At 40.1% G+C, this 13,582-nt stretch overlaps 1 protein-coding gene across 27 annotated transcripts in view; it reads right to left on the reverse strand.

Annotated features, from left to right (window-relative positions):
- ANK2 (ankyrin 2) overlaps positions 1-13,582 on the reverse strand; it is a 382,082-nt gene that overhangs the window by 20,998 nt on the left and 347,502 nt on the right. For 20 of the 27 annotated variants that reach the window (XM_069978472.1, XM_069978476.1, XM_069978477.1 and 17 more), the window contains 5 exons: positions 7,255-12,444; positions 4,940-5,014; positions 2,651-2,782; positions 2,173-2,319; positions 366-645 (listed from right to left, as the gene is read on the reverse strand). In XM_069978472.1, the coding sequence (XP_069834573.1) occupies positions 366-645; positions 2,173-2,319; positions 2,651-2,782; positions 4,940-5,014; positions 7,255-12,444 (5,824 nt within the window). The remainder of the gene's footprint in view (positions 1-365; positions 646-2,172; positions 2,320-2,650; positions 2,783-4,939; positions 5,015-7,254; positions 12,445-13,582) is intronic. The other 7 variants (XM_069978478.1, XM_069978480.1, XM_069978484.1 and 4 more) reach the window with 1 other exon arrangement.

Raw genomic sequence — 13,582 nt, forward strand, 5'->3', positions numbered from 1 at the left:
AGGACTGTGCCACTGGCATTCCCACGCCGGCATCGATCCATTCATGTATAAAACTTAAAGCGATGATACATTCACTTTAAATTATTGCCGGAATTCTCCTTTAACACTAGTGAGCAAAGGGAAAGGCATCAACCCTAGGCCACCAAAACTAAGTGGGTGGACTATATGCACTGACATTTGTTCTCATGCACCTTATACACTATAGGTCCCCACACTATTTCCATGCACTGAATCACTTATCACTTTGTAATACGGTTATATGCCACATTCTCTTTTATATTTTCTTTTATATGGCATTTCAGAAAAGTAAGAGAACTATACATTCTGACTAAAATGACAGAAAACGTCACACAGATGACACTTACACATACTCCTGCTCAGAAGACAATGCTCTTGATGATTCCTCTGATTCCCTTGCGGAGAAAGCAGGGACGGACTCTTTCTGTAGCTGACGGATTATCTCTGCCACAGGCTTGTCATCTTCAGCTCTGGCTGAGCCTTCATGGAAGGATGAATAACTGATTGAAACATCCTCCTCAGACACAAGGGGGGGATGTTCCCCTCTCCCATCGCCTCGTGATTCTGGATGATCAATAGTGATCTTCTTCTGCGGGCTGGAGAACTCATCCTGAAGAGCAGAAAATCCTAAGAAAAGAGATGAAGCATTTACTACAAGCAGTCACAACTCCGGAAAGTTACTGTGCAACTGTGCAAAAAATATCTCTGCCTATTTCATGTATATTTTTGGAGAGAAGAAAAAAAATCCACTGCTTCTCAGCAAGATTAAAGGGATTATCCGGAGAGAGACCCGGTCCTACATGTTCTACCTCCTCCCTCTGGCCGTCTCAGAAGTATACCTTCCAAGATAAGAGACGGCCGGTTCGTATTGCGAATGCAGGTGCAACTACGCACCAATGTCGGTACCAGCAGGCAGCTTTTCAGAGTAGTGGATGAGTGTATAGCATGTGGATGTGTGGCCATGTCTGTATTCCTCTCCATAGAATTACATCCTGTTATAACAATTGGCTATCAGTGAAATTGACATTATGCATATGCCTGAGATAGAAGAGGTTGGACTGTAAACCCCAACGGGGATATGAATTGATCATTACTTAAAAAAAACTACCATGCAGAATAACTAGAAGACATTTTTTTATGCATGAACAGTAATATTTACTTTACCAGTTTCTTTACATTATACATGAGAAAAAGAGAACCCTTGTATCTGGCTGCAACCAGGTGCATAGCTAAGGTCTCAGGGCTCCAATGTGAAAGGTCAACCTGCCACCCCCCAGTGAACGCATTAACCCCCCCCCCCCCAACCCCACCCAGTGAACGCAGGAACTGAGGAACTGGTTGTATACATTTTAATACTTAAAGAATGTTATTATAATACAGCTAAGGCTTGGTTCACACTAGGTTGTCTTCATCCATTTTTGCAAAAAACGGATGCATTTGTTTGCATTCGTTTTGATCTGTTTTTTCCATTGGCTCCGATTATTTAAAAAAAATAATAAAAAAAAAATGGATCAAAACGCATGCATTTTTTTAATGTACACAAAAATGTAGCTGACCTAATATTTGTGTACTTTAAAAAAAACGAATGCACTTTGAGCTTTTTTTTTTATAATGGAAGTCAATGGAAAAACTGATCAAAGTGGATTCACACAAATGCATCAGTTTTTCCATCCGTTTTTTTTTTTTTTTTTTTCCCTGCCCTTCCCTTCCCTTCCCTGAAGTCCCTGCCTGCCCCCACAGTATATACATTCACCACACTGAGTCCCCAGTCCCTGCCTGCCTCCTCCTCAGTATACACATTCTCCACACTGTGTCCCCAGTCCCTGCCCCCCCCCCCCCCCCACAGTATACACATTCTCCATACTGTGTGCACTGGTGGGGGATTAATTAGGACCCCCCCATTAGGGTTCATTTACACAGAAAGATTATCTAACAGATTATCTGTCAAAGATTTGAAGCCAAAGCCAGAAACAGACTATAAACAGAGATCAGGTCATAAAAACTGAGATTTCTCCCCTTTTCAAATCCATTCCTGGCTTTGGCTTCAAATCTTTGACAGATAATCTTTCTGTGTAAATGGACCCTTATTCTTATATGGAAACACACCCTCTATATAGTTCTTCCAGATACTACAGGACATTCCAAGCTTATTACCTTCACTATGATCCAGTGTTATTGTTTGTTCTATATCAGCATATGTGCGATTGGCATGGCGGAGCATGGGCTCTTTCATGTATGATTCCATCAGATGGACAATATCCATTCTGTTGATCTTGGTGAGGCACTGGTTTAGACTGGAATCTGTGTAAAAAATCAAACAACATAAAAAATAAATGCAATTATAAAATATTATCTTATTGCGCCTCTGCCACTGACTGGCTGAGCGGACTTGAAACGTCACGTCTCAAGCCCGCGTCAGAGACCAGGAAGTGACCGGGCAGCGAGGATCGGGAGTGGCAAGATCCGGTACACAGCACTGGAACCGGGGAGGTAAAGGGACGTCATTGCCCTCATCCACCTCCTCCCTGGCCATAGGCAAAAAAGACCCCCAGCCCGGAGTACCCCTTTAATAGTATGGTCAGCCCACATATAATAACTTTGCTCATTGACTATACATAACATAATGACTTACCGGTTGCATGTTTGCCATCCCTTTCAAGCCAATATTTAAGCAACGCATGGCTCTGATCCTGTAAGGAATTTGGATTTTCAACTCGTATTTGGTGAATTTGTTCTTCTGTGAAATCCAGCTCTCTGGCTAGTTCTGAAAACAAGGAAGAACTGTTAACAAGGATACACTGTTAACATTTTGCAGATCAGAACAAATCCATTTGAAATTATATTGTGCCATCTAGTGGGCAATAGTGTTGTTTTTTTTGTTATTTGTTTTTTTAAAGTGTACCTGTTGTTTCAAAACACTTTTGACATGTCATAGAGACATACTTGACAAAGGCTCATTGTGAGCCAAAACATTGTATTGTAAACTTGATCCTTCAATGAACACTTGAAGATTAGTCCACTTGGACTCCTGTTGGACTCCTTGCTACCAGTTACTTAGTCCACTTGGGATTGCGGACCAACCAGTGTGCATCCTATAACACCTGCAATCTTGGGATTAATAATGCTGTTGGACTTTCCCTCTGCTTTTCTAGATGTCATAGAGACATGTCAAAAGTTTTGATTGGTCCAGGTCTAAGTGTTCAGACCCGTACCAACCGGGAGAACAAGCTAGGAGAAGACGTGCTCGGAGAGACAAAGAAGAGATACAAAAATACAATTTCCAACCCAATAATACATGGCCCAGTAACTGAGGAATATTTTTGTTAAAACTAATAACTCTCTATATGTCATATGGCTATGGCTGTATCCATGCTGTCCAGGCAATCCCTGTGCGGCATCCTTCCTCTGCACAGAGCCGGTAGCCTGAGGGAGGTACGAAGCAAAACAAATCTGATTTGCTCATCTCAACTTGAAACAAGTGAGTGATAACTCACTTCTGGTACTTTATATGGGGACACATAGAGACGTAACTGTTATATGGGGGCACAACTACTATATGGGAGCACATAGGGGACCAAACTGATATATATATAGGCACAGAGGGGACATAACTACTAAATGGATGCACAAAAGGGCCTTATACTATATGGACACACAGATAGCCCTAATACTATATAGGGTAACAGAGGCCTTATGCTATATGGGGGTATGGGAAGGTCCTAATACTAAAAGGGGACACAGAGGGGACATAACTATTATATGGTGGAACAGAGGGGACCTAACTACTACATGGTGGCAAGGAGGGGCCTAACTACTACAGGAGGCACAGAGGGACAAAACAGTAAATGTCATAAAGCAAGAAACTTAAAAAGTTTCTTTGGCAGATTCTGCAGAGAATTCTTATGGCCGAGGCCAGATGGAAAATAAAATAAAAAGGGGATTACTTCAAAAAGAGAAGACATTACCTGTGAGTCACTGGATATAGGTGCACTCTCATACGCTCTGCATAGCCTATGTTATTGGTCTTAGCATAGTGTAGGACTTTATTCAGTGACAGTATATAAGTATTAGTCATTATTATGGTAATGGTCAGTGGTAGAGGTGCAATGGTACTATTTGTCCCTTGTATACTGGAATCCTTGGTAATACTAACCTGCTGGAATCTACAGTAGCAGGTTTTATACAATATCATGGTAGCCGAGACCTGCCCAGCGATCATATCTAGTGTCGTAGTTTCAGCTGTTTTACTGCGGCTGCATTGCACTACAATGCTACCCAGTAAGACTCTAAAAAACCTAGAGCCAGCCTGGTATCTTGGGAAACCCTGCTTTACGGGTAGTAGTTGCTGCTTAACTGGGCAGGGGGGGGGGGTGCTACTTTTTTTCTGTTAAAAAATAATTTTTTACATAATTTGGAGATTTAAAACACTGTAAATCTCTCGTGTGACCATAAACATGGTTATTGTTATATGTGGGTTAGCTAACCGCTATACTGTATCCCACAGTTACTGTCACAGTACATATGTGAATGGGACAAGGATAATCATGGTAATGCCAGGATACAAGCACACACAGCAGTTATGGTGCAGTAGAAAACCAAACCATCATGGCACAAACTCCATGCCTTTTTATATGGGGTTTTGCTGTGACTTTGAATATAAACACTTCTAGGAACCTTTTCCTATAACTGTAAGTGCATGTTCCCACTACAGAATATGCGCACAAATTTCAAGCGGAAGCCGTCGCGCGTTTCTACTCAAAGCTATGAATATAACTAAGGCAAAGCAGCACCCAAAACACTGTGTTCCATAGATATAGGGGTTTACCATGTGTGTTCTGCTGCATCATTACTACTGTATGTGGATGCAACCTTTATGAAAACATGAAATATTCAAGAATTTTTTTTTATTTTAAAACACTACCAGTCCAGCTAAAGCCCAGATGATCAGCAATATGTGCAAGCCTTTGTTCCATTCTCTCTTGATCCTCTTCAAAACCTAAAGAATATAAGCCAAAACAATGGAATATTATACTAATTTATAAATGCTATATTTAGAGTAAAAGAAAATAAATGCAAAAGTTACTAAGGATTATTATAGGTATGATTAGAATAATTCAGTTACTAAAGATAATATCTGCACTTTTACCATGTTCTTTTTTTTTTTTTTTTTCATAAAATAGAAACTTGGAATATTTCTACCACTGCTTTGAACCAAAGTAAAAAAAATAAAAAAATATCAGTGTGAGGTCTGCAAAGACTGATACTCATTTTATATATGAATTTAGTAGCAACTACAGATAAGCTACTTATTTCCATACAGATATAAGAAGCAGTTGTAGATGGTGCCAAGTTTACCCTTACACACAGGACCTGCCTGATCTCCTAACATGTATGTTTTAGTAAGTGCTTGCAATTTTCATAGGTCGGATTTGGAGCATCATATCATAGAACGCTATGCTGCGTTATTTCTCTGTTCTTTATCCTGGAAATGTATATGTGTGTCCAATAAAGTTGGATTGTTTTGAATGTCAAGCTGGCGAGTGCTGTCTTTCACCTCTAAATTTGTAATTATCGTATACAGCCGCCCAATGTAGTTTTCGGCAGGCATCCAGGTATGTCACGTACCCGGCTTCTTCAGCTGAAACATCCCAGCCCTGCTGATGGATTGCCCGTTCAGCAAGTCAGTGCCTGCAGCACTGTCCCACCCCAGCCACTGATTGCTTGAGCGGCCTATCCATCAGCGGGGTACGTGAAATGTATACAGGATGTATACTTTCTTTATTATGTTCCCACAACCCCTTTAAATTAGTCACAAGTGAAACAAAAAATATTACTATGTGGATAAAAACATTAAAGGGGTACTTTTGGCAAAGGTTAAAAAAACAGGGAGGGCAGGGAATGGTGGGAAAATTATAATGAAGTGATTCTTATCAGTCCCGGTGCCCCAGCACCACCCTTCACTCTTAGTCGCCGGTCTCCACAATCTTCCTGGTTCGTGTGACATCACCACACCACAGGAAGTACCCGCTCGATCAGACAGTGACTGCAGAGGTGTGCGGCCTCAGTCACTGATTGGCAATTTTGAGCGGGCCTGTGACACCAGAGAATTGGGAGCTACAGGAAACCGACAGGTGACTGTGATCGGTGACACGACGCTGCAGGGGCACCAGGACAGATAAGTCTCACTTCATTATTATGTTCCACTACCCCCTGCACGCCCTGTTTTTTTTACCTTTACCTTAGTCTGGCAGCAATGGAATTGCTAGACTACTCGGTTGATCCCCCTGTGGATGCAGAGGTTGCGGCAGTGATGATCGCCATACAGTGTTAGCTTAGGTTCACATAATGTATTTTTTTTATATTGATGATTAAAAAAGTGTTGCATTGAGATTAATGCAAAACAACGGCCACTGTTGACACAGTGTATTGAACAACAGCCGTTGTTTAATGCGGTCATGGAAATAATTGAGCTGTCAATCATTTCCAGCCGTTGTTTCCAAACTATGACCACACTGTACGGCTGTCATGCCGGCCGTCCTGATTACTTGATTTCCAGGAACACCCATATGGCCGGCAGATTTCAATGGCTGTTGAATAATGTTCCTTTGGCGGATAATGCAGTATCGTCTGGAGGAACATGTTAAGCAACCGCCGCTGTTTTACATAGTGTGAACATGACCTTACGCTGTAATGTGTTCTCTACAGGAACATATGAACTATTTGCATTCATTTTACATTAATTAGAACAATAACAAGAATTTGGTTGTGGAAATTTTGGTACATTGTTCCAGGGAATCATTCTTGATAAGCGTCCACATATCGTGCATAGAGTAACCTTATTTGCTGTGATGCAAAATTCCTTTCTGCACAAAATCATACCATTTGCTTTTATAGTGGACGCTCTAACAATTCTTACTTCTACTTCTTGTTTCCTTAATTTAAAAAAAATATGTTCAAAATCATCATGAAAATAAGTCAATCTTTGCAAACCTTCACACTGAAGTAGATGGCTCTTCATGGTATGTGCCATTATTAGTGCCTTACATGGCCTTCACAATGTCCAATCTTGAGATTTGTTGCACAAACAGTAATGACTTTTTACAACATAAAAACAGACATGACATGCACAAACAAAACAATCACCACTAAAAAAATGTTCACATATCACAAAAGTAAAAAAAAAAAAAATCTATGACATGCATAACAGAGGGAAAGCCCACTTTCTTTGTCAAATACCTTGTGCATTGTCATGGCTATGGTCATCCGGAATACGTTCAATTTGAGTTTCAATTGACTCATCCCATATAGGTCTGGTGTCAAAGATGTCTTCTGGAAGAGACTGCTGGGTTTCAGGCATTGGAATGTTCTCAATGACTGAAATATCAAAGGCACTACTCTCATCATCAGATACTGGTTCTTGTTCCTTTTCAGCCTGGGTAAGTCTGTCCACTAATTTTGAGGCCTCATCACTAATTTCTTCGAAGAAATCAATAGAATTCTTGTACATTTCAAAGAATTGTTCCTGCTCCGTTGCTGCCGATGATGACGTCTGGGCAAAGGACAAATTCTTTGCTTTCACTGGAAGTTTCGATGACTTTTGTTTAGTTACTTCCAAATTTTCTCCCTCGGCTAACTGACTAGATCTTTCAGAATTCTCACAGTGAGATTCTGTGCAACTTTTTGTTTTTGTGGTTGTTTTCACTTTGGAATCTGATGCCCTGGCATCAGACTCGGATTTACTTCTATTATCTTGTTTCACTGGTATCTTGCTACTAGACTCAGATGATTTTACGTCTGTAAACGTGAAGTGTTGTTCAGTTTTGGGTACAGTGGTTTTAACAGGGATCTTGGACTTGGGCTTTTGATCTTCCACAAACGTAGGGCCATCATTTGCTGACTTGCTTTCAATATTAGCAGATAGAGGACTATGTGTACTTTCTTCAGATGCTGAAGAAACGGACCTTATTGGGATTTTGGACTTTGATACAAGAGAGGAACCACTTTCCACGTCTGCTGTTGGGATTTCAATTACGGACTTCTGTTCTTCTGGCGACGAATCGGGGGATCCATCCCGTTCAGAAGCTAATGTTGGGTGGGGTGTAAAATCTATTTGCATATCTATTTTAGAATGATCAGGAGATGGTGACCAAGACTCTAGTGAAGAGCTATCATACCCTTTTGACAATTTTGGGGCATTCTCCTTTCCAGAAGTCACCTCGGCATCTTTTTTAGATGTTTTTGAGGAAGCAGAAATACCCATTTTAATAGGAAGTCTTGACTTTTGCTCGGTTTTCGTAGCTTCTGTTCCCATTTCATCTCCATCCACTTCAGATTCAGCAACTGACTGGTTATCAAACATGACTTCTGTTGCGTCTTGTAAGTCACTTTCTGTTACATCGGTTTCTACGGCAGAAAAAGGATCTGATAAACTTTCAGGAATTGGTGACTCTTCTTCTCCACTTTCCTCCTTGATGTCCTCTTGCACACTTTCTGCACACTGCTGTCCTATTTGGAAAAAGTGAAAACTTTCATCTACATAGTTTCGTTTGGTCATATCTATAGCTCCACTACGGGTCATTTCAAAGAGTTTCCCTTCCTGAAACATAAAAGGGTTTTGTTCACTAGTCGGTGTGCCCTCTTCAGTAGGTGTACGTGCTGGAGTGGTATCAGGTGTAGTTCCCTGTGATTGTTTATCTACCATCAATCCAAATATTTTTTGCTCTTCTTCCTTAACACGTGCCTCAAACGCTTCATCATCTTCTCTGATGGAACTCCACACGTCTGGTTCAGATTTAGTTATAACAATGTGTTCACTTTGATGTTCAGCAGTTTTGCTTATTAAGGCATCTCTTTTAAAACATTCATCATCTGTTGAAGAATAACGTGGTGTAGCTTGCTCCTGCTGCTCATGTTCACCCCATGGTGGACTTTCACTCTCGCCATGTACAGATCCTTGAGTAATATCATGACTGGTAAAAAAATGTCCTATTGGGACGTTTTCATATGGACTTGTGATTTCTGGAACAGGAATACTACTTTCATCCTCGATAATGTCATCTTGTGATTGTGTCGACAAAGATCTTTGACTAATCACTAATGGTGATGAAATGAATGATTTACTTGTAATGTTATCATCAACAGGAGCTACATGACTTTCTACGGGATATGTTACATTCGTATACTCTGTATGGTGTTCCTGGCTAATCTGTTCACTGACAGATGCATCATAAGAAGCTATAGGATCTTTTTCTACTTTGGTTCTATCTTCAGAATCAGATGCACTCTTACGTGCAACTTCAACATTCTGAACTGAGCTGCTACTACTAAGATTTTGTGCTATTTGCCCATGTGCACTTGTTTTTCCATCTACATCTGTTCTTGATGACTCAATACAGATCTCTTTAGTTTTAGCCTCAGTTGTCAAAGCTCTATCTTCAGCTATAGTGGAGCTTTCATGCTTATATTGTTCCCCTTGTACTACACTTTGGATACTAACGTCACCAGACTGGACCTCCTGTGCAAGCTTAATGGGCTGAAATGCTGTGTCCTCAGGACTAGAACTAGAATCTAAGCTTGGTGGTAGTGGAGATGGAGGTTGAACTCTTATTACAGGGTCCAGCAGTAGACCAGAGTCTGCTCCTTTTTTCAGCTGGGTTAATTCTGGCTCGCTTTCTGAAGAAGAGCTACTTTTTCTGCTTTCTACAGACTTGACTACAATCTGAACATCTTCACCCTGTACTAATTTAATACCATTCTCTTCAATGTCCTCATCGTTTGACATTTTTGAGTCGCTTACTGATGCATGTTCTTCTACCCTGAATTCTTTTTTATATTCCCTTTTTTGCTTTGCTTCTTGCTCAAGTTCATCAAACATTTTGATCTTTGTTACCATTTTGAACATTTCCTCTTCAGGGGTGAATCTTTTCTTTGGCTCATTATCAGAATCTTCTTCTGGCTCTTCGGAAACTTCTGGAATGACACCTGGCTTTGGAAGGGTAGAGAATGCCTGCAAGTCTGTCATTTTAGGTGTAACTTCATAGCTGATCTCCTCAGAACTTGGAGTATCTGGAGAAAGAGGACTTTTTCCAGAGCTTTCCATGAGTGATGTCTGTTCTATGCTATCGTCTTCGGCACTTGCATCTGGATCTCTTAGAATTCTAGATCGAAGAGCTATCTCTGATGCTAGATCTGATTTTAGACTTGCATGAAGGGCTGACCCTATGAGGATACTAGACTTAATTTTTTGTTCCACTGGACTACTCTCAAGTGAATCACGGCACGGTGATTCTCGTGTGGGACTTGGTTCTAATGAATCAGGTGTTTTATGTGAAGAGTTGTCTTCTAACACAGGGCTTGATTCCAATGAATCCTTGTGGCTTATTGCTACTGATTCATCTGCCACTGGGCTACTGACTTCATCATCTTGTGTGTGTTTGGTGGACAGATTTAATTCTAGACCCTGGGGGCTTTTTAAAGTTACATGATGTTCATCTTTTACTGGAGAATCTTTACTGTGCAAAGGAGATTTTTTAGTATCAATGTGTTTTTCATCACTGTCAACTTCATGCACGTGTGTTGTGATGTTGCCTTCTCCAGACAATTTTTTATCCTTATTTACAGATGTAATCACAGACTTAGTGTCACGACCATCCCCTTTCTCGGCTTTACGTCCTTCAGATTTCTTTGGTGAAAATGAAAGGCTTTCAGGGCTTGTTCCTGGGGTCTCTGCTAGACCTTCATGCTTGTAGCTGTCTTCTGAACTCATGTGAGGTGTTCCATCCAATAAGCTGCCACTTGGAGAATCAGCAACTCCTTCATGCTTAAGACTATCGGAGCTATCATCATATGTACCACCCTGTAAATGTAAAGCTGGTAGAAAGTCATCTGTTCCATCCTCAGAAGGAAATGTGACATTAAATGGACTAATGAGTACCTGGTCTAAATTTAACTGCACCCCTTCCACTTCTGGAAGGTGCTTGAACTGTAAATAGTTGTCATTATCCTCCAGCTCTTCTTTAATAACATCTGAAAAGTCTGTTGATGTTTTTCTGTCGGGACTAATTTGTGGGTCACCATCCTGGTCACTAACACTAACTCTTAATCTTACAGTTGATCTGTCCGTAGATATTTCATCATCAATAACTGAGTGGGCAGGCTCATCTGTTGTATGGACCTGAGTCACTACCTCTCTAATTTCAATAGGAGGCAATGTGGGACTTCTCTTGGATTCTTTTTGATCATCAGAGACTGACTTTAACTTAACATGACCTTTTGGGAATTTTGGCTCACTTTCAATAGAAGCTAAACGTTCTTTTACTGAATTATCCTTCAGCTTAACATTATCTAAAGACTGAATTGTACTGTCTGCTGATTTGCTTTCTACAGAGCTCTGTTTTTGTACTGTCTTGTACTCAAAAAGTCCTGATCTCTCCTTAGAAGGATCGTGCCCTGACTGAAACGCTTTCATTAATTCACGAACGGACATTGTTTCTTCTAACTTTTCAGTTTTGGAAGATGGAGAAACAGGTGGCTTCACTACAGTCACTACGCTTTGTTTCTTGGTAGGCTCCGTAACAACCTCCTTTGATTGGGTTTTGCTTGATATGCTTGAATGTCCCTTTTGCTCTTCCTCAACTCGTTTCTGAAGAGCCTTTACTTTGTCCTTTATTGATCCAATTGGGGTTTCTTCAATCACTGGTGAAACTTCTTTTACACTTGGGGCAGGTACTGTAGTAAGGTTAAGGTCAATTTCGTCATCTAGTGACTCTTCTGAACTGAATTTCGTTAGTCCTAATACCTCACTACCATGGAGTTCTTCTTCCCGCTTTCTTTCCCGAAGTTTCCTACGGACAGGTTTTTTGATTTCCAGTTTACGTTGCTCTGGTTTCTGTGTTCCACTAGTAGCTGAGTACGAGTTTAGATCATTTGTGAGATAGTTAACCATGTCATGTGTGTCTGTTCTAATTTTAGGTTTCTCCCCTCTGTCTATTCTTATTTCTATACATGGGGTTTCATCAGCATGCTGAAGGGCATTTAGTTTGGCTTCCTCAATTTCATCATCTGCTACAAGAACCCATTCTTCATCTTTTTTATAAAATCTTGAAGAATGAGCTTCTTCAGGTATCGATGCTTGTCTGCTGTAGGTTCCAGTTCTGAGAATTGCATTCACTTTTTCTAAATCTTCTTTTACCTTTTCGACAATTTCAAATGGTTCTCCCGGATCCTCTTCTGTTCTTTCAAGGTCTTTATTCTTAAGAGAACATGGCTTTTGTGTGGCATCAATGGTTAAAATTGCACTCATTTTGATCAAATCTTGCTTCATTTCACACACTTCAGACAGCAAATCTGGACTTGCTAATACTGGCTCGTCATTGACAAGATGGCTTTTCAGGATGGAAGTTTCCGTGGATTCCGTTTCTTCGTCATCTTTGAGGTGAATGAGAAATATTAACATAAAATGGCAATAAATAAATAGTGACTGAATAATGTAATCATGAAGGAAATAATCACAGCTCTGGCTGAGTTGGGGTGTGAATGCAATGGGCTGATGGGGTTGGTGGTTCCAAACGGTCTTGAACATCATGCTAAAGGAAAAAAAGGATAACTGGGAAGGAAAATGGGCAGGAAATAACTTGCTTAGAATGCACACTACACCACTTTCACACATACAACGGAACGACAACACCAAATCTGAGACAAAACAACAAATGAATAAATAAAGAACAAGTAGAAAACAAAATCACAGTGAATCTGAACAAAGGCATCTCAAGATTGTTTTGATGCTATACAACCGATAGAAAATAAAAATAGAAGGAAGAGCTAGAATTGTTGATTGTCGATTGCCTCAAAGAGAAAGCCAGTGGCAATGAGCTGTCAGAAAAACAGGTTAAAGGAACTGGTACAGAATGTTATATTTAATATATCATCACATTTAAAGAGATAAATATATTGTGCCAGTCTCTGCCAATCTGCTGTACTGTAACTCTTGCTGCTAGAGAGGTCTGTAGAAATATGTATTGGTGAGTTTACTATAACTTGAAATTTTAGTATAATTTGAAATTTTGATGTAATTTTTAATGTAACCAAAGCCTTTTTAGGGACACACAATTCCTAAATTTAAAAAATTCAAGAAGTATTAAAACTGGTATTTCTTTTTGTCACAACCCCAACAAGAATATTTGTGTCCTTGACAACCTATTTCATGGAAGATCTGAGAGATCAGACTCATTTCTCAATGCTCTCTGATTTGCTGCCCCAGCGGTCTAGGGCAAGGGCAGATAATCAAATAGCAGAGTTGTAGGGGGTTATTATTACTGTTTGTATCTTCCGATGATGCAGGTAGAATTTTTTTTTTCTTAACCCGATCTTATTTTCCTTATTGAGTATAGCACTATGTACAGGTGATGTAACATGTCTTATTAAAGTACAGTCATTGTTGTGTTTCCATTCTATATTTGACCCCATCCATTATGTTTGTCAGACATATGTAGAAATTTGATTCCTTAGAGTTACAGAATTTTTCGAAATCCTCTCTTGCAGCAGAATTTGCTGGTGAAAAATAACC

Source organism: Dendropsophus ebraccatus, chromosome 7, assembly GCF_027789765.1.
Source record: "Dendropsophus ebraccatus isolate aDenEbr1 chromosome 7, aDenEbr1.pat, whole genome shotgun sequence".
NCBI lineage: Eukaryota > Metazoa > Chordata > Amphibia > Anura > Hylidae > Dendropsophus > Dendropsophus ebraccatus.